Raw genomic sequence first — 18933 nt, forward strand, 5'->3', positions numbered from 1 at the left:
TCAGCGCTGCCCGGCACCCGGGCTGTGGCCCTCACAGACACGAAGAAATAAGGGCGACGTCTTCATCCGCTTCTTCAGCACCTCCCTGTGCTCCTGTCTCCACAGGCTCCCGCTTCCAAACAAAGTATAAATAACACCCCCGGCCCACCTCCCCCCTCTGCACACTTGTGGGGTTCTCTCACTTTCACAGGTTAGTTGCGACCAATACTGTCAAAGGAGCATAAAGGCAGTGCCTGGTGCACGCAGGAGCGGAGCGGAGAGAGCGGCTTTGTGCACGTCTGCAAAACTAAACAAAACAAAACAAACAAAGAAACAAAAAACCCACCAAAAGGAGAAAAAAGAGAAAAAGGAGAATGTCTTTCTTTTATTGGTTCGCTCTGTCTGTAGCAAGGAAGACGCTGTGTTGCTCCTGTGCCCTCTCTATTAACTTCCTTTTCTTCTTCTTGTTCCTCTTGTCCTTCGTTTTCTGAGTTCTCTTCCCTAGAGGAGAAGGGGTTGGAGGAGGGGAGAGGGAAGATGAAGGGATAATGTTAGAGTCTGTCAAATGCAAACAACTGAGAATTTTGCTCAAAGCCCATCTGGAATGTATCACCTAGGGCAGAGAAAGACCTGGGTGGAGAAAATTGTTCCCATTAAACAGTGCAATAATAATTTGCTAAATTGGAAGTCCTGCCTAGAATGGATGGATTTGCCTTCCTGCTCAAGGGGAATGATAAAATAAAACTTTCATTGACCTATTTGGTTTTGAAAATATCATTATGCCATACACAGTCTCTTGGGTTGTTTTTGTTTTTTCTCTTTCCAGGTCAGACTTGGGATTTCGTTGATTCATTTTGCTGTAGGGAAGTTCCAAGGAGGAATTCCTCTCCACCCAAAAAAAGTGGGCACCTACTCTACAAATTATTGTTAGAGCATTATCTGAGATATTGGGAGTTAAGTGCCTTGCCTAGGGTTCCACAATCTTTATGTAGCAGAAGTTAAATTCTACCTGATTGAGAAGAGTAAAACATGTATTTAATGTCCCCTTACACCGACTTCAAGCCATACTCACTATTTTACTGTTGGTCTCTACTTCATAACATGACAGCCAGTGGTACAATGGATAGAGAGCACCAGGCTTGGAGTCAGGAAGACTCATCTCTGTGAGTTCAAATCTGACCTTAGACACTTGCTAGCAATATGACCCTGGACAAGCCACTTAACCCTGCTTGCCTCATTTTCCTCATCTGTGAAATGAGCTGGAGAAGGAAATGGAAAACCACACCTATATCTTTGCCAAGAAAACCCCAACTAGCATTAAGAAATTGAGGATGAGAGGTTAAGAAGGGGTGGGGGTGGGGCAGCTAGGTGGCTCAGAGGATTGAGAGTGAATTGAGAGCCAAGCCAAAGATCCAGTTTTCAAAATCTGGCCCCACAAACTTCCTAGCTGTGTGACCCTGGGTAGGTCACTTATCCCCCATTGTCTAGCTCTTAGGACTCTTCTGCCTTGGAACTAATACACAGTATTAATTCTAAGATGGAAGGTAAGGGCTTAAAAAAGAGAGAGAGAGGTTCAGAGAAGTGTCCTAGGTCACATAGCTAGTCACAATAATAATAATAACTAGCATTTATATAAGTGCTTCAAGTATTGCAAAGTACTTTTAATATACAATTTTGTTTTATCCACACAACAAACCTGTGAGGTAGGTACTATAATTATCCCCATTTTATAAGTGAGGAAATTGAGGCAGACTAAGTTCACTAACTAGCCTATGGGTCACACAGGTAATAAATAGTATCAGATTCAGGACTGGAACTCAGGTCTTCCTGATTCTAGGTTTAGCACTTGATCTAACTCAACTGACTTTCTCTAGCTGCCAAACTTATTCATTATTCTCTTTAGGCACTAGTAACATGGAACACTGAATATTTTCATAACTGTGGCTGAGCCTTCATGTAGGAAAAGTGCAAAGTGTTCTAGTTCCAAAGTTAACAAGAGTTTTCTGGGTTACTTTGAAAAAGTAAATTAACGACACAATTAAGAGAGAACTAGTACTGTGATCTTGAATAACAAAATGTTTGTGTGTTTTTATTTTAAGTGTCCAAATGCCTAGGCTGCTTTAACATAAGAGATATCACACTGCAAAGTATCATCGGGACAGAAGCAGAAAGTCAGCTAGACATTAGATTACCTCAGGCTATCTATGCACATGGAATTATGATTTACAAAAGGAAAAAACACATTTCTTCTCATCTGTGACACAGCATAGAGTTAAGTAGTTGCTCTGGAAATCAATTATTTAATGTTTTCTGATTACTGAATTAAAGGAATTCGACTTTTGGCCAGGCTAAAATGACCCTGAATGAAAATGATGATGTTCAATAACCAGGGGTTCTGAAGCCTTGGCACTAATTCCATTTATGGGCAAGAAGCTGAAAGTAAGCCCAAGGCTATCTTTGACCTAGAGATGGTTGTGGAAGGCAGTAAGCTAACTGGTATATATGCCATAGCCTGAGGAAATGGGATAAATCTGTAGGGGTAGAATGGGGATTTATTTCCTCTTTAGCTAGAATGAGCAAACTTAACTGTGCCAATTATTCCTCATTCCAAAAGATTTTAGCTTCATAGTACCAGAGAATTTCAAAGGAATCATTCTTTCTTGTCATAATCATAGCTTACATTCATATAGTGCTCCCTCCCACATCACCTAAAACAAGTATTATCCCCAGTTTATAGAAAGTAAAATAGTCATCTATAGTCATCTTGTCACAAAGAGTTAAGAGCCAAATCCATACACATCTCCTTCTGTGTCTCACTTGAGAGACCCAACGTCACAGCAAGATCAACAGACTTCAAAGCTGGACCAAAGTAAATAACACCATTTGATAAGGATATCTGTAAAGTGTTACTAGAGTTAAAAATGTTCTTCATAGGCACAAAAGGGAAAGATGTGACTCTTAGTGCAACCGAAAGAGATATGGGGTTTCAGTGAACCATGAACTCAATATGAGTCAGCAATATGATATAAACGCCAAAAAAACCCCACCAAAAAACGAATACAATCTTTGACTGCCTTATGAGTAGCTTTGTAACAATAATAATAATAATAGCTATATATTCTATAGTGCTTATTATTTGCCAGGCACTGGGCTAAGAGCTTAGTCATAAGTATTATCTCATTTGATTATCACACCAACTCTGGGAAGTGGATGATAATATTCCCATTTACTAGATCAAGAAATGGAGGCAAAAAGAAATTATGTGACTTACTCAGGGACACATGGCTAATAAGTATTTGTGGTTGATTTTGGCTTTAGGACTTCCTGACACTAAAGTCTAACATTATGCCTACTGTGGAAGGGAGGAAGGGAGAGAAGAGTCTAGAAGTTGATAGTTCTGTCCCACTTCACACCTGACCAGATCACATTCTGAAATATAGTGATCAATTCACAGGGTACATTTTGGAAGACATCGCTAATCTGAAAAGACTACTCAGAAAAGGCAACCTGAGTAATGGGCCTTGAAATCTGGTGATGTAAGAATCAATTATAAGAACTGGCAATAGGAAATGTTTAACCTCAAAAGAAATATTTAATAGGCACATAATAACCAACTTTAATATTTAAACAACTTTACATAAAAGAAGGATTTGACTTCTCCTTTGTCCTATGAGCAGAACCAAGAGCAATGGTTTAGGGATAGGTTGTGGTTTGAAGGGATTTGGGAAGGTTTCTAAAGAAGCAAATTTAAGCTTAATATAAATATAACCTGTCCTCCTCCTCCTCCTCCCTTATTCTTTATTCTAGGTGCTATTAGTTACTTCAAATTCTAAGTATTTTGTAGATTATAATCCTTTCCATACCGTGTGTTACACAGCTCTATCCCATGTATTATATTTTTTAATATTCAGTCACACAATACACAATTCTTAAAATAGATTTAAAAAATAAATAGAACTCTAAGTAATATTCCCCCAAGTGCTTTAAGTTTACTTTCCTACAGATATGGAGACATATATATCATATAAATACATAGTGGGAAGATTGTTCCTTTAAGGATCATCAATAAGGAGCATATGACAACTACTTTCTCTGCTGCTGAAAAGACACTTATGTCTTCTACTGATATCACCATGTTTTCACTTGGTCCTGCTTCTGTAGAGAGGGCCAAGGGATGCTCTATACCAGTGGTTCCCAAACTTTTTTGGCCTACTTCCCCCTTTCCAGAAAAAAAATATTACTTAGCCCACTGGAAATTAATTTTTTTAAATTTTAATAGCAATTAATAGGAAAGATAAATGTACCTGTGGCCATCACCGCCCTGCTGGATCACTGCAGCACCCACCGGGGGTGGTAGCACCCACTTTGGGAATCACTGCTGTATACTGATTCCCCACTGAGGGTTTGCTTTCTGCTTCGTAAAGTTGAGGGTCAATTCCAGCTCTTTTCAGGGTTATCTAACTCCTTCCCCAACACTCACTAGGGATACCAATCTCTGGCTACAACTCTTTGACCAGTTTTTAGTCATATCCATCATCTCCTGGAGCTGGTTGGGAATTAATGGGTCTCTTTCTTTTGGCTCTATCAGTCTGCTCCTTTAGTTTCCTTCTGAGCCTCAGCCATATTCCTCAGGGAAGATTCTCTTCATAACCATTAGGAATTTAGTCCTCTGTCTATCAGAGGTGCTAGCCTTGGTAAATCCTTCTCTACAGCTTCTCTTAATCAGATTATCAGCTAACAAACAGTCAAGTTTGCTTCAGTTCTTCTGGTCAGGATTCTTAAACAATAGGAGTGAAGCTCTCTGTGGTCTTCTCATTTAGTCTCCCTAATGCCAATTACTATGAGGGTCTCTGCTTCTCAGCCAGGCAGCATAGGGAAAAACGGAATCCATTAAATGGGATCATTGTGCCTTTAGTCCTTTTCTTAGATACTTCTGTTAACTACTCCTCTTTTTTGAGAACCCTGCAATTTGAATCATCTTTTTTAAATTTCATTTTATCATTATTATTTTTATCAATTACATGTACTAATTTTCATGTAAGTATTCCAAAGTTATATGATCCAAATTTTCTCCCTCTCCCCTTTTGGAGGTGGTAAGCAATTCATTCTGGGTTATATAGGTATTGTGTTTGCTTCTTCTTGACCCACCACAGCTCTAAACTCTTTAAGTGCACTTACCCTCCAAGAGGGTCCCAGAATGACTTTCAAAATGTATTATTTATTATTTTTTTTTTACATTTGGGCATTTTTTAATTTAATTTTTTTTTACTTTTTTGCTGGGACATACATGTATTGTCAAGCAAAACACGTTTCCATATTATTCATTTTTGTAAGTGAATAATCTTATAAAACCAAAATCCCCACCATATACCCAAATAAACAAGTGAAAAATCATATGCTTTGATCTGCTTTCCTACTCTAATAGTTCTTTCTCTGGAGGTGGATAGCATTTTTTTTCATAAGTCCCTCAGAATTGTTCTGGATCATTCTTTTATTGTTAGTAGCAAAGTCTGTCACATTTGATCATTACCAAATATTTCAGTTACTGTGTATAACTCAGAATGACTGTTGACAAGAAACCAGTTTTTGGATTTATCATAAGTCTAGTTGAGTCTACCCTACCCAGAGTTTTACTTTCCCAAATGAAAAAAAAGGAATTAAGTCCTTGAAGGGAACAAGACATGTAGAAAGTTCTTGCTTTTTCACTGAAGGTCTCCCCATGCCTGGAATTCTCTCCCTCATTTGTGCCTCTGAGATTCTTTGCCTTTCTTTGAGTCTCAGCTAAGATCTCACCATCTGCAAGAAGCTTCTAATGTTCCTTAACTCCAATGCTTTCTTCCCACTTTGATTATTTATCTTTTATGTTTTTTGTTTGTATACAACTGTTGCATGACATGCTTTGTCCCCCAGGAAAATGGGCACAGCTTGAGGGCAGGGGATGTTTTTACCTTCTGTATCTCTAGGGTTTAACACCTTGCCTGGCACAAAGGAGGCTCTTAAGATATGGTTGTTAACTGTTTTGGCTGAGTGATAAATGGATAAAAAATAAACAAAGAAAAAGCCCCAATATCAGTTAAAGCCTCATTCCAGGAGCCTTTGTGTTCTACTTAATATAGCAACCGCTGGAGAATTCTAAAGATTGTTTCTGTGAAAATAGTAATTATAATGTACACTAGAGATTTCTGAGAGACCAAGTGACCTTTCTCCCAATTTCCTCAGTAATACAAAAGTATGTCTCTCTCCATATATGTAAGCAAAAACTTCCTTAAAAATTAGAACTGCCCAATGTCCCATATTATGGAGTCTGAGAGTTGGAAGGGACCTCAAAGGTGATCTAACTTACATTGCTCAGTAATTTTCAGTTATGTCCAACTCTTCATGACCCTTTTTGGAGTTTTCGTGGCAGAGATACTAGAGTAGTTTTCCATTTCCTTCTCCGGGTCATTTTAAAGATGAGGAAAAAGCACAGGGCTAAGTGACCTACCCACAGTCACACAAGCTAGTGCCTAAGGCAGCATTTGAACTCACAGCAACACGTCTAACTTCCTCTCTCCAGGTTTCACCACTTTCCTTCATGTGATGGCCTTCATATACTTGAAGACAGTTATTTCCCCTAAAAACTTCTTTTCTTCAGACTAAATATCCCCATTTCCTTTAACCAATCCTCATTGATGACATGGACTCAAGCCCTCCATTTCCTGTATTACCCTCATCTGAATACTATTTTCATCCAGTTTATCAGTGTTCTTCTCAAACACTGGTGCCCTGAATTTAACACAATACTGCAGAGGGAGTCCAACACTGGCAAAATGCAGTGAGACTTATCACTTCCCTATTCCTGGAAGCTATGCTACTCATTATCACCATCCTGATAATAATGAAGATAATAATGGGAATAATAAGGTGCATTTATATAGCACTTAGTTTGCAAAGTACTTTACATCTAACCTAATTTGATTCTAGCAACCCTGTAAAATGCTATTGTTTTCTTTATGTTAGATATTATGAAATGGAGGTCAAGAGAGGTTAAGTAACTTCGCTGGGGTCATATAGCCTATCAAGGTCTCCTATATCTTTACATGACCACTACTAGCAGGGTCATTCGAGGACTGTCATGCCTCTCAGTTCATATGCCAGGGAACTCGTCTAGCAATCTCTAAAATTCTATTCATTTAATAAACAGAGAAGAAAATCTAGGTTCTCAAAAGATAAATGATTTTCTTTGTTTTGGGTTGTTTTTTCTTTTTTTTTTTTTTTTGTGATTCATTCTCACTTGGCACAAATGGAAGGTAGGGCAAGGAGAAGGTTCTCTCCTAATGTCAAATGCTCTTGGTTTATTAGCCAGTTAATAAAAGCATAGGAAAAAGGGAAGTTCAGATGAGTTATACAATACAAGAGTACAAAGGAGTCAATTTGAAAATGAATGGACCTGAAACTATATTGAGAATGTGCATTAATTCCTTCAGGGCACTATAAAATCCTTCAGTCTGTTCTTTGGAAAAGATTGTTTATTGGCACTCCATTAGCCAGAAAGAGTTAAAGCATCTCTGACATGGAGAAATTTGCTTTCTTCTTTGGATTGAATCAGAACTGGTATTTCCTATGTAGCGTTAAAAAACATAATTTTTAAAGTGAGGAAAATGCTTTTACTTCATAGGGAAAAAACCAGCTTCATAAAGATCCTTAAACTTTGTCAGATAGCCCTAATCTAATTCTGTGCTTCATAATTTGAGATAAATGAACTATTGCCCAGAATAAACACAATGGCCACAAAAAGAGAAAAAGTAACTTATTTCTTTTTTATATGACACTACATTAAAATAATGAGAACATGATTGTGTTCCCATATTAAATTATAAGGGTCCTTGGAGTTAACTTCTGCTTTTCATTAAAGTCTGGCATTAATGTCACAAATGGCATTTTGCCATCTTTAAATCTAGTTAATCCTACCCAATGAAACTTCAGCCTAACCAATCATTAATCAAAGCAGCCTTAAAGTTACAACTATTTAGTAACACTATATCTAATGACGAGACACACCTAATAAGGTCAGAGAGATGAAATACTTAACACGAAATGGCATATTTAAGAGAAAATGGTTTCAATTACAAGAGTTTTACCAAGTTTTCCTTAGTTCTATATTTTATCTTACAGGGGGAAAACAAACCAAGTTAAAAAAGGGTAACTATGCTGGCTCTATTTTTTAAACCTCTAAATTAGATGGGAATTTTTTAGTAATGAATTTATGAAGCTAGAAATTTCTTTGAATAGCAAACTGGAGATGAAGATATGAAAAGTAAATGAAAACATCATTAGGTGAAAAAATCTATTCTATCAATCTCAAGCTTTCTATCTTGAATCTTTAGTTTACTGATGCCATTCAACAAAGACAAATCTTTTTCACAGCTTCCTGCCAATTTGGTAGGAGAAAGTTTACTTTTAACTAGCCACACATCTAAATCATGTGATATTGAAATCTACATGAAAAGGGGGGGTTTAGAGTTCAACCATTTGTTGTCTTATTATTTTGATATAATTTCCTTCTTATCAGAATATCAGATTGCCTGGGGGCTTGTGGTGAATGCTATATTGCATAAGAGGAAAGCCATTCCATATTTCCAACCAGCTACTCACATCACAGCAGATAATTGAGTTGGGCAGTTAATAAAAACAGAGTATTTCAACTTCTACCTAGGAGTATTTCTATAAGAAAAGGGAATAAAATCTCTTTACTGCTCATGTAATTCCAATAATTTGTATGGTGTTAGTTTCAACTATTAGTAGAAAACCTGAGGCCCAATTTGTAATACTGAAAATCTTCCCAAAGTGCCTTATTTCAAATGTACCACCCTTTCCTTAGAACCATTCCGCATAGATTTATTACTAGTACCAAGGAATAAAAATGGCTACTCAAAATTTGACTTATATTAGGCCACAATTAAGGAAAGATATTTTGTGGTCCTACAGAGGTTATATGTCTTCTCCAAAGACACAAGGATTCTGAGAAAAAAATATAAAAACAACTGAAAATAAAATATGTAAAAATACTTATACACTCTCACTTCCCCCCAGGCAGTGTCAAAATTTGTGTATAATTGAATTAATGGGAGGGAGCAAACTTTAATAAAAACAATAAAATAAGGAAGACTAATATTTATTTGGTTTTCCCCTTTATAATATACTAAAGAAGGGGGTAGTCATGATATTCAAATATGCAAGTGTGATTCCATGTCATTTCCTACATAAAATCTATTGTGTTCAGCATTCAGACACTGTGAAAAAAGTGTTTTTGCTTTCTTTGAACACTTCAGGATCACTGGGTATGGATGACAGCAAAAATCTAGCTTGGCTTATTGGCTCCTACTATTTCTGCCAGGAACAAGATGGTAGTCTTTTAAATTTGCTTTCTTGCTTCTCTGTCAACTGGATAAACATCACAGAACAATATGCTGACAGTGTCAGAATCTAAATATCTCATATAAAATATTTTCAAGTTTAGCATTTCTTTGATACAGAATAACATATAAACTTAGTCTAGGAGCTTCTCCATACTTTAAAGCTTAGGGATTCCACGAAATCAAATTATCATTCTGTTCTCTGCATGAATGTTTTGAGAACAATTGTCAGGCAGACATTCCCAAACTGGTATTTCTAAAGGCCATATTTGACCATGTCACTCTTCCCTGGATCATAAGCTTTAGTTTCTCTATATTACTTCAAGGATAAAGTACAAACTTCTCTGTTTTGCATTTAAACTCCTTCCCAGTCTGGTTCTAACACATTTTTTCAAGCTGAATTCATGTTATACCCTCCCTCCAACACACACACACACACACACATAATATTTCAGAAAAACTAGCCTATTTGTGTTCCCCATACATGACATTCCATCTCCTTCCCATGTGCCTTGTTGCACAGGCTTTCTGTCTTCCTTGGAACAATATCTCTTTACCTCTACTTCTTGGAACCCCTACATCATTTATAGGGTTACCTCAAGTAGTAAGACTATAGAACAGAATAAAGAGAATTAAGGGGGAAGGACCTAAAGAACAGTATTCAAAGATAAAGGAAGCTGACAAGGTAAGTAGATAAAGTTAAATAATACAAATTAGTGAAACAGATTAGAAGCTAAATTGATAGGAAAAAATACCTAAGCCTTATCAAGAGAATGGAGAGTAGGAGAACTTCAAAGAAAAAGAAGAAAACAGGCAGCTGAACAGTTGGAGTTAAAACAAATAAGATGAGGTTCTCCTAAAGAAGAAGGAATTGAATATTCTGAAAATGACACAGTTGAAGAACAATGAAGGAAGAAAAAGAAGTGATTTCATCTTCTGAATATACTACAGATTAATTAAGAATTAAGAGGAAATTAAGGATTAAGGATTAATTAAGAATAAGAGGAAATAGATGAGCTCAGAAAAGAGACTTAAAAGTCTGACACAAAGGCATGGAAGTTGTTTTGTGGGTTCTAATCCCTTTTCTGTTTTCCAATTGAAATTGATAATTCCCAAAAGTTAATTTCTTCTTCATATTCTTAAATGTCAAGTTAATCTTTCAAATAGTGCATGAAACAATAAGGTGATAGTCAATATTTGAGCTTATTCTCATGAAAATGTCAGAACTGGAATGAAATTTATGGAGTCATTTAGATGGGGGAAGTAATCACTCTGGATTGTAAATTTATAAGAGAGTAGAAGAAAGATGTTCAACATCCATCATGTGATCTTGGGAAAGTATATTTCAGAAGATCCAATGGAATGATTACTAGAATTTCAAAGATTAAAATTTCTCAAGGGAAATTATCCTAGGAGGGATGAAAAACATTTAGAAGGAAATTCTGAAGATGGAAAGGAACCCAGTTCCAATGAGCAAACAAACAGGAATTGACTGAAAAGACCAATGTGAATACAGAGTATTCACTAATAAAGAGATTTTTTAAAAATAAAAGGAAATAAACAAAAGAGGGAATCAATGGAAAGGCAACACAGGACATATATTAGAGTATGGTATGGTCCTGTAGGAATAATGTTTTAAGAACCAAAACCTAAAATGAACTGAACCTGTAAGAAAAGTTTAAGATATTAAGTTTTTCTTAATTTTTTTCTTTTGCCTTAAAACTAAATAAGGGATAGAATTACTAAGCCTATATCCCTGAAAAGATCAAAGAAAAAGGAAAAAAGAGCTCTATATACAAAAATATTTGTAGCAGCTAATTTGAGAGTGACAAAGAATTGGAAAACTAAGTGGATGCCTAACAATTGGAGATTAGAACAAATTATGGCATGGGATTAGAAGGACAATTGGAATCCTGCAAGAAATGATGAAGGAGATATTTTCAGAAAAACCTGGGAAGACTTGCATGAAGTGATGCAGAGTGAAGTGAAAAGAACCAGGAACAATTTATCCAATAAAAACACTGTAAAGACAATTAAAAAAAAAACTTAATAATACTTAATAATGTAATGACCAACTATGACTCCAGAGGACCAAAATGAAGAATGCTATCTGCCTACTTCTTGACAAAATAGTGGTAAACTCAAGATTGTGCGGGTGAAGTTTGCCCTTCCTCCCTTTTCTTAAATCATGCAGGTGTATGAGTGATTGAACCTGGAAGTGAAAGGGAAGATAAAAGGGTCCAACAAGGAAGTGTTAGGTTCTCTCTATATCTAGTGTCCTGCAAAGGATGCTGCTGCTGGGGATGTTACTAGACCAGTCACATGGAAAGCTAGCTTAGCCCTTAATCTCTCTCTTTCTGTTTCTCTTCTTTTACCTATCCAAGTAATTCTAATAAACTTTATTAATTTTAAGGACCAGAGTTCTAATTTTACTAATACAAGATGCAGAATGAGACTCACATTTTTTGATGTTCAATGGCACTAATCTGTTTTGATTGATTATACAAGTTTGTTAGAAGGGTTTTTTAATTTAAATTTTTATTTTATTTTTTAATGGGGTGGGGGAGATGGGAGAAAAAGTAAATACTAATTAATCAAAATAAAAGAAAGGATTAGATCTTTGGCTGGTGTAGAAGGGTTGATAACATATAACAAAAATAAATCTCAGCTACTCAATTCTTACATATTGTTTTACTTTCAGCTAAAGATAATAACTTGTGCTATAAATGACAGAACAAAATGACTAATAGAGACTAATATCCAAGATGAGTAAATAAATAAAGGTCATCAAATTACCTTGATGAATTCAATATACTAGACCAGATAAAATGGCAGTTTGGGTTATGGAAAAAAATTGTAAATATGATTGCTGAACCTTCCTGAATTATCTACAATAAGATGGTAGATAATTGGATGGATACTCTAAGATTAGAAAAGGATATAAGGTATTTGGATTATTTTTAAAGGAAGAGAACAGACCCTGCAAACTAAAGGCCACTGAGAGTTTGAGTTAGATTAATAGGGAAACTCTAAGATGGATTTTTAAAAATATGGTTAGTGAATTTCTAGAGAAGGAAGTAGTGACCTATGAGCCAGCATGATTTTATCAATTATAGATCATTCCAGATTAAATTTTGCTTTTTTTTAAAGTTTCTAAACTGCTAAATTTGGGAGTGGTATAACATTTACCTAGATTTTGAGAAACATTTACTAATTTTACTTACGTTATTCTTGTAAAACCATGGTCTAAAGTAAATAATGCAACTAAATTCAGAACATATTGAATGGCCAAATCAAGATGTAGAAATGGTTCTGTATTAACCTAACAGTATATTTCCAGCAAAATGTGTTTGTATGTGATGTTTGACATTTATAAATAAGAACAGAGACAGAGTGGGGAGTAAGCTGAATATGATGGGATGATATCCAAAAAAAAAAAAACAAATAAAATTTTTGCATGACCCCAATTTAAGTGACATATAGTTTTCTAGACAATTAAGTGTGGCAAAGAAAACAATGAGTTTGGCAGCAAAAGAATTGTGTTCAAGTCCTGACACTTCTACTTTATTATTTGGGGGATCCTATGCAAATATATTATCTCCCCAGCCTCACTTTACCCATCTACAAAATGTTTTCTATAATATCTACCTCACAGATTATTTTGAGGATTAAACTATGTTGTGCATCACTGAGGAAGTCCTCTCCAGTTCTCAATTTTTATTCTACCTAAGACAATGTCTAACCCCTTCAATGATCAGCTCAAGTCCCAGGAAGTCTGTTCTGATTCCTCCAATTAATTAATTATTTAATTCCACTGATTGTGGAATTATGTACTCTGTATACATTTTTTATTTAGCACATTTACACACATATATTTATACATAATTATAAATGTACATGTGGACAAGTATATTTGCATCTGCAAATATCCATAAACAAACATTATCTATACAAATGTATAGATAATGTGTGTACTATTATATATGTTGTTTCTTTCAATAGAATTGAAGCTCCTTGAGAATAGAGACTGTTATTTTCATCTTTATATTCTATAGCTCCTGGCAGACAGAGAGCATTTGATAAATTATTACCAAATTTGATTATATAGTTGATAAAGAATTTTGTAGATTTTAAAAGATTGAAAAATATTCTATCAAGGTAAGCATGTAGTCCTACTATTCTCAATCCTCTTACGGTGCTGACTAATTGTCTTTGCTGTTGTATTTTTAAGATAACTGTCTAATCCTCACAAGCAATTTTCTGCTATTTTTCAATTCCTTCTCAGGGGGAAAAGATCCGTCCAATAAGCCAAAAAAAGGACTGTGATGTACACAGTTAGTAATGACACAACAAGGGGAAGCAATGGCAACTTATGTACACTGAATCTTCAAATAAGTTTAATAAGAATTTATCTAATACCTGTCTAAATACCAATTTATGTACCAGGTACTGCCCTGGGCACTAGGGGAAAAAAAAGATAAAAATCAAACTCCCTGCCATCAAGGAGCTTACTAAGAGGAAACAAAATATACATGAAGAAATGAGTAATATATATATGCATATATATATATATACATATATATATATATTTACACAAACATACATATGAAATAACTGGGGGAGGAAATGCAGGAGAGCACTAATAATAGAAAGGATAATGAAAACCTCGGATGGAAGACAGCACCAAATCTGAGTTTTAGAAAGAGTTCAGGAATTCAAGCAAGATTATAACAGACAAAGGGTACAATGATGTAGCAGAGTGAATAAAGCACTAGACCTGGAATTGGGAGAACCTGTGTATGAATCTGGCCTCAGATATTTCCTAGCTGTGTAATCTTGGGTAAGTCACTTAACTACAATTGCCTAACTCTTACCGCTCTTAGAATTAGTTCTAAGACAGAAGGTAAGGATAAATATATATATATATATAAAAGAGGGTGGGGGGAGGTAGCAAGGTAGAAGCTAGAGTGTCATGTGCTAAAAATAGCAGGGAAGCCCAGCTGGTCTAGAATCTAAAGTGAGTAAAAAGGAATAATATGAAATCTGACTGAAAAAGTAGTTGTAAGCAAACTATAACCTGAAAGTCTCAAAAGAGTAGTTTATATTTTATCCTAGGGGAAATAGGAAGCTACTGAATTTTCTGGAGTGTGGAGGTGATATGCTCTGGAATATGAATCTAGTAGCTGTGTAGAAGATACGTAGGTGAGGAAGAAAGTGTAATTAGGATGAACACTTCAATGGCTGAATTGGTGGCTGTGAGTTGTCAGAAGGCTATGGAAGCAAATGACATTCAAAATAGTCATAATTTCTGTGAAGTCTATTAGAGGTCATTCAGTTACACAGAGAACTCTGCTGACAATTTTATCTGTTGACTTTTGTTAATAGGTCTAATTGATTTTTAAATGGTTCCATATTTTAAAAAAAATATTATTTTTGTGAAAATGGAGAAATATCCAATTCTAAGAAACACTTGATCCTTTCAAGAGGTAATCCAATCTCAAATCTGGTCTTTCTAGGAATTTTTAACACATGGTATTAAAGATGTAGGTCAGGCTTCCCATTAGCATATACTTTTCTTGAGCCAGTTTTGACTCAGTTACTCCAAAGCATACATCTTCACTACAGAAAGTTACCCAAGATTCTGTCTACTTATTCCAAAGCAATGTTTAATAAAATACTTTTGCTATTAGATTAACACCTAGTCCTGGATCATTCCGCAGAATGAGTTTTACTTTAGAATTTGAACTTGGAAAAAACAAATAGTGGAAAACGAATTTTGCCTTATTATTAATGCAGAGCTAAATGAAACTGTATAGACCATCTAACTCAGCTCTCTCATTTTACATGTTAAGACACTAAGGATCAAAGAGGTTAAGTGATTTACTAAGGACATAAGGGTAGTGAATGTTAGAGGAAGGCTATGAACAGAGGTACTCAGAATCCTAAACCAATGACTTTTCGAGGTCGAAGGCAACTTCTTTGAAAATCATAGCAGTAGAAATTAGAGCAATAAAAGGAGAAAAAGAAATTGAAGAAGTCAGAATGGGCAAAGAATTAATAAAACTCTCTCTTTTTGAAGATGATATGATGACATATGTGGAAAATTCTAGAAATTCAACTAAAAAGCTTCTTAAAACTATAGATAATTTTAGCAAAGTAGTAGGATATAAAAGAAATCCAGAAACTACATGATCAAAATTATAAAAATGTATTATACAAATAAAGTCAGATCTAAATAATTAGAGAAATATTAATTGCTCATGGATGGGCAGAACCAATATAATTAAAATGACAATCCTACCTAAAATAATCTACTTATTTAATGTCATCCTAATCAAATTATAAAAAATTACCTTATTGAGATGCAAAAATAATAATAAAAGTCATTTGGAAGAACAAAAGATCAATAATAGCAAAGAATTAATGGAAAAACGTAAATGTCTGGCAATACCATATTTTAAGCTGTATTATAAAATTATCTGATACTGGCTAAGAAACTGTAAGGTAGATCAGTAGAACAGAACAAGCAGTAGTAAAAGATTATAGTAATCTTGTATTTTACAAAAAATATAGATTCAGGCTATTGGGATAAGAAATCACTATTGGTAAAAATTTCTAGGACAACTGGAAAGTGGTTTGGCAGAAGATATAGACCAATATCTTATACCACTTACTAAGATGATCAAAAATAGATACATGATCTAGAAGTAAAAGGGGGTACATAAGCAAATTAGAAAAACAGGGAACATATTACCTATCAGATTTATGGATAGGAAAATAATTTATTGGAAAACAAGAGATAGAGACCATTGTGAGTTATGAAATGGATACTTTTGAGCACATTAAATAGAAAAGGTTTTGTACAAATGAAACAAATATCAAAATTAAAAGGAAAGCAGAAAATTGAGGAAAATTTCAGTCTCTAAGACAGAGATTTCAAATTATAAAAATAAATGAAAGCAAGTTTTTATCTTAAAGATCTTAAAGAAGGGTGGTCATGGGTGGGAACTGGTGGTCATAAACAGAGTAGGATATCTTTTGAAATCAGTACTTCAGTCCCTTTGGTACTTGAGAAGTAACCAAATGCTAAGAATTCTGAATAATCCTTTTTAAGGAAAAAGGATCCAACATCCTACCACAAGGGGGTGATGATTCACTTTGAAAAACCTGAGGAAGAAGTTGGAAAATAAATATAAAGCGCTACCTGACTCATTAGTAGTTTTGATTATGTAATTCAAGGCTACCAAAGAACCATTCCCAGATGTCTGGATGGCAAAGGAAAAGCTCAATTTAAAGATGACTTCCCTTCATTAGCTATTTGGTGTTTCTCATGTTTTCTTCTACGACCTCCCAAACCTAACTAAGTGGTACATAAAAATTTATACTGAGTTTTAATTTCATCATTACTTTCCTACTCCTATTATGAGTTCAGTGTCCTCTAGGAATAGTTTTTTAAAATCAATATCTGTGGGAGAGAAATTAAGTTAAAATATAAAGTCTGACCTGGTCTTTCTTGACAAGCATTAGCTGTGTGGTCAACTAAATTTGAAAACCTTGGACAAGAATAGAGAAGGAAAATGTTGAAAGAAAACCAATTTGACACAGTCCCAGTAAGCTACTATTTCCATTTCATTCACGATGCTTACATGGGACAAAATAAGCTTTTGTTTGCCTTTTTTAATAAAAGGAGTTGAAAGTTGAGAATTTTTCAAAGGTAAAAATAAAATTAACTAAACAAAACCAAGTCTATTTATGTGTTTATGTAAACATATGTGAATATATTTGTAGGGAGAGAGATGTAAATATTACATAGGACATGTACATAATGACTATGTTTATCACAAATGCTACAGATATACATATTGTTTGGAGAAGTAACCCTCAAAAAGGCATTTTCATTCCAAGTATCCTCCATTGGGTTAAAAGAATTCAATTTTAGAAATGAAATAGCTCTTAGTAATCCAGTCTGATTCCCTCTTTTTATTTTATTTTATTTTTCAATCCCTACTTTTTATAGCTAAGGACAAATGGCTTGCTTAAGGTCCTACTCTTAGCTAGTTAGAGAGCAGGGACTTAAACTCAGGTCTCCAGACTCCTTTTTCTGTATTCTTTTGCTCCTGGAACTGTTTTTTTGGAAGAGACCTGTATTAGAGGTGAATGTTAGTAACACCCACACAAAGACATCACTTGGGTAGTTAACCCACTAATATTAACTAATTAGGCAAAAAAAGCTCAGGAAGCACTCTGGCCTCAGGGCAATAAAGATAATGAAATTAAGAGGACAACTGTCATTCATATAGCACTTCAGAGTTTTCAAAGCTCTGGACCTACAGCATCTCTTTCAAGTTTCACAAATCTATTAGTATCATTTTACCCAAAAAAGGAAACTAAGTCTCATAAAAATTAAGCGACTTGCCCACATTCATATAACTATTAAAATCAGCTGAGATTCAAAACTAGATATTCCTGTTGCTATCCATTAATCTATACACTACATCCAGGGTCAGCAAAAATTTTTACATTTTAGAATGGTCTTTAGGCTTTTAAATAAAGTTTTATTTTGTTTAAAATGTAAAACCCACTTTTAGCTAGGGAGTCTACACTAAACTGGCCTGGAGCCCTTAGTTTCCTGACACTGGCACCATACAGCATTTCCTCTGCAAGAAGAAAATGAGAATGATCATTTGTACTTTAATGGTCATTTGGTTATATAGACTTTTGAGACAGGGCACTATACTTGCATGGAAAAAACCAAGGTTCAAACTTCAGCTCTGTTACTTATGCCCATGTGACCTTGGCAAATCACAACCTGCGACTTAGTTCTTTGCAGGTAAAATGAGGTTATTAATATTTGTATGATTTCTCTCTCAGAAGCAGTGAGAATCAATGACATAATACATTTAATTGGAGTTCAACAAAACTATAACCAGCTACTGAAACTGATTTTTATAAATAATACCAAATCAGTGTCTCTCACCCAATTCTCTGGTGATCTAGGTGCAAGATGCATCATATCATCTTAAAGGATGTACTACTACTATTCCCAAATACATTAATGGTAAGTAATATGAATATTTTCAGAAGAAGAAAGTCAAATGATCAAAGATCATATGAATGATTTCTCTCAATCACTAAGAGAAATGGAAATTAAAACAGCCCTGAGGTTTCACCTCATATCCACATAAGCCAACATGGTTTAAAAATAAAAAAGCCAATATTGGATGGGCTGTGGAAAGACAAACATATTAATAGACTGCTGGTGGAGTTTTACCATTCAAGAAAGCAAATTGAATTATGTGAGAGGAATAACCAAACTGTTCACAACTTTTTGAACCAGCAATACTACTAGTAGGCATATTTTAAGTAGGTCAAGAACAGAAAGAAAAGTCCTATACATAACCCATTATTCACAGAAGAACTCTTGGTAGCAGCAAAAATTAAGTTGAGTCTTCTTACACTTTATTTTCCTTCACATATGGAAGAATCTATCAACAAAGGTCCCCTTGCTGTTGTTCCTTGCAAAGGAAACTCCTACCCTAACTCTGTGCCATTTCATAAG

At 34.9% G+C, this 18933-nt stretch overlaps 1 protein-coding gene across 2 annotated transcripts in view; it reads right to left on the reverse strand.

The window, feature by feature from the left end:
- Nucleotides 1-294: 294 nt before the first annotated feature.
- Nucleotides 295-18933, reverse strand: part of RSPO2 (R-spondin 2) — a 239854-nt gene continuing 221215 nt past the window's right edge. For both annotated transcript variants that reach the window (XM_044658256.1, XM_044658255.1), the window contains one exon: nt 295-480. In XM_044658256.1, coding sequence (XP_044514191.1) covers nt 365-480 — 116 coding nt within the window. In that variant the 3' untranslated portion in view covers nt 295-364. The remainder of the gene's footprint in view (nt 481-18933) is intronic.

This window comes from Gracilinanus agilis, chromosome 1 (assembly GCF_016433145.1).
Source record: "Gracilinanus agilis isolate LMUSP501 chromosome 1, AgileGrace, whole genome shotgun sequence".
NCBI lineage: Eukaryota > Metazoa > Chordata > Mammalia > Didelphimorphia > Didelphidae > Gracilinanus > Gracilinanus agilis.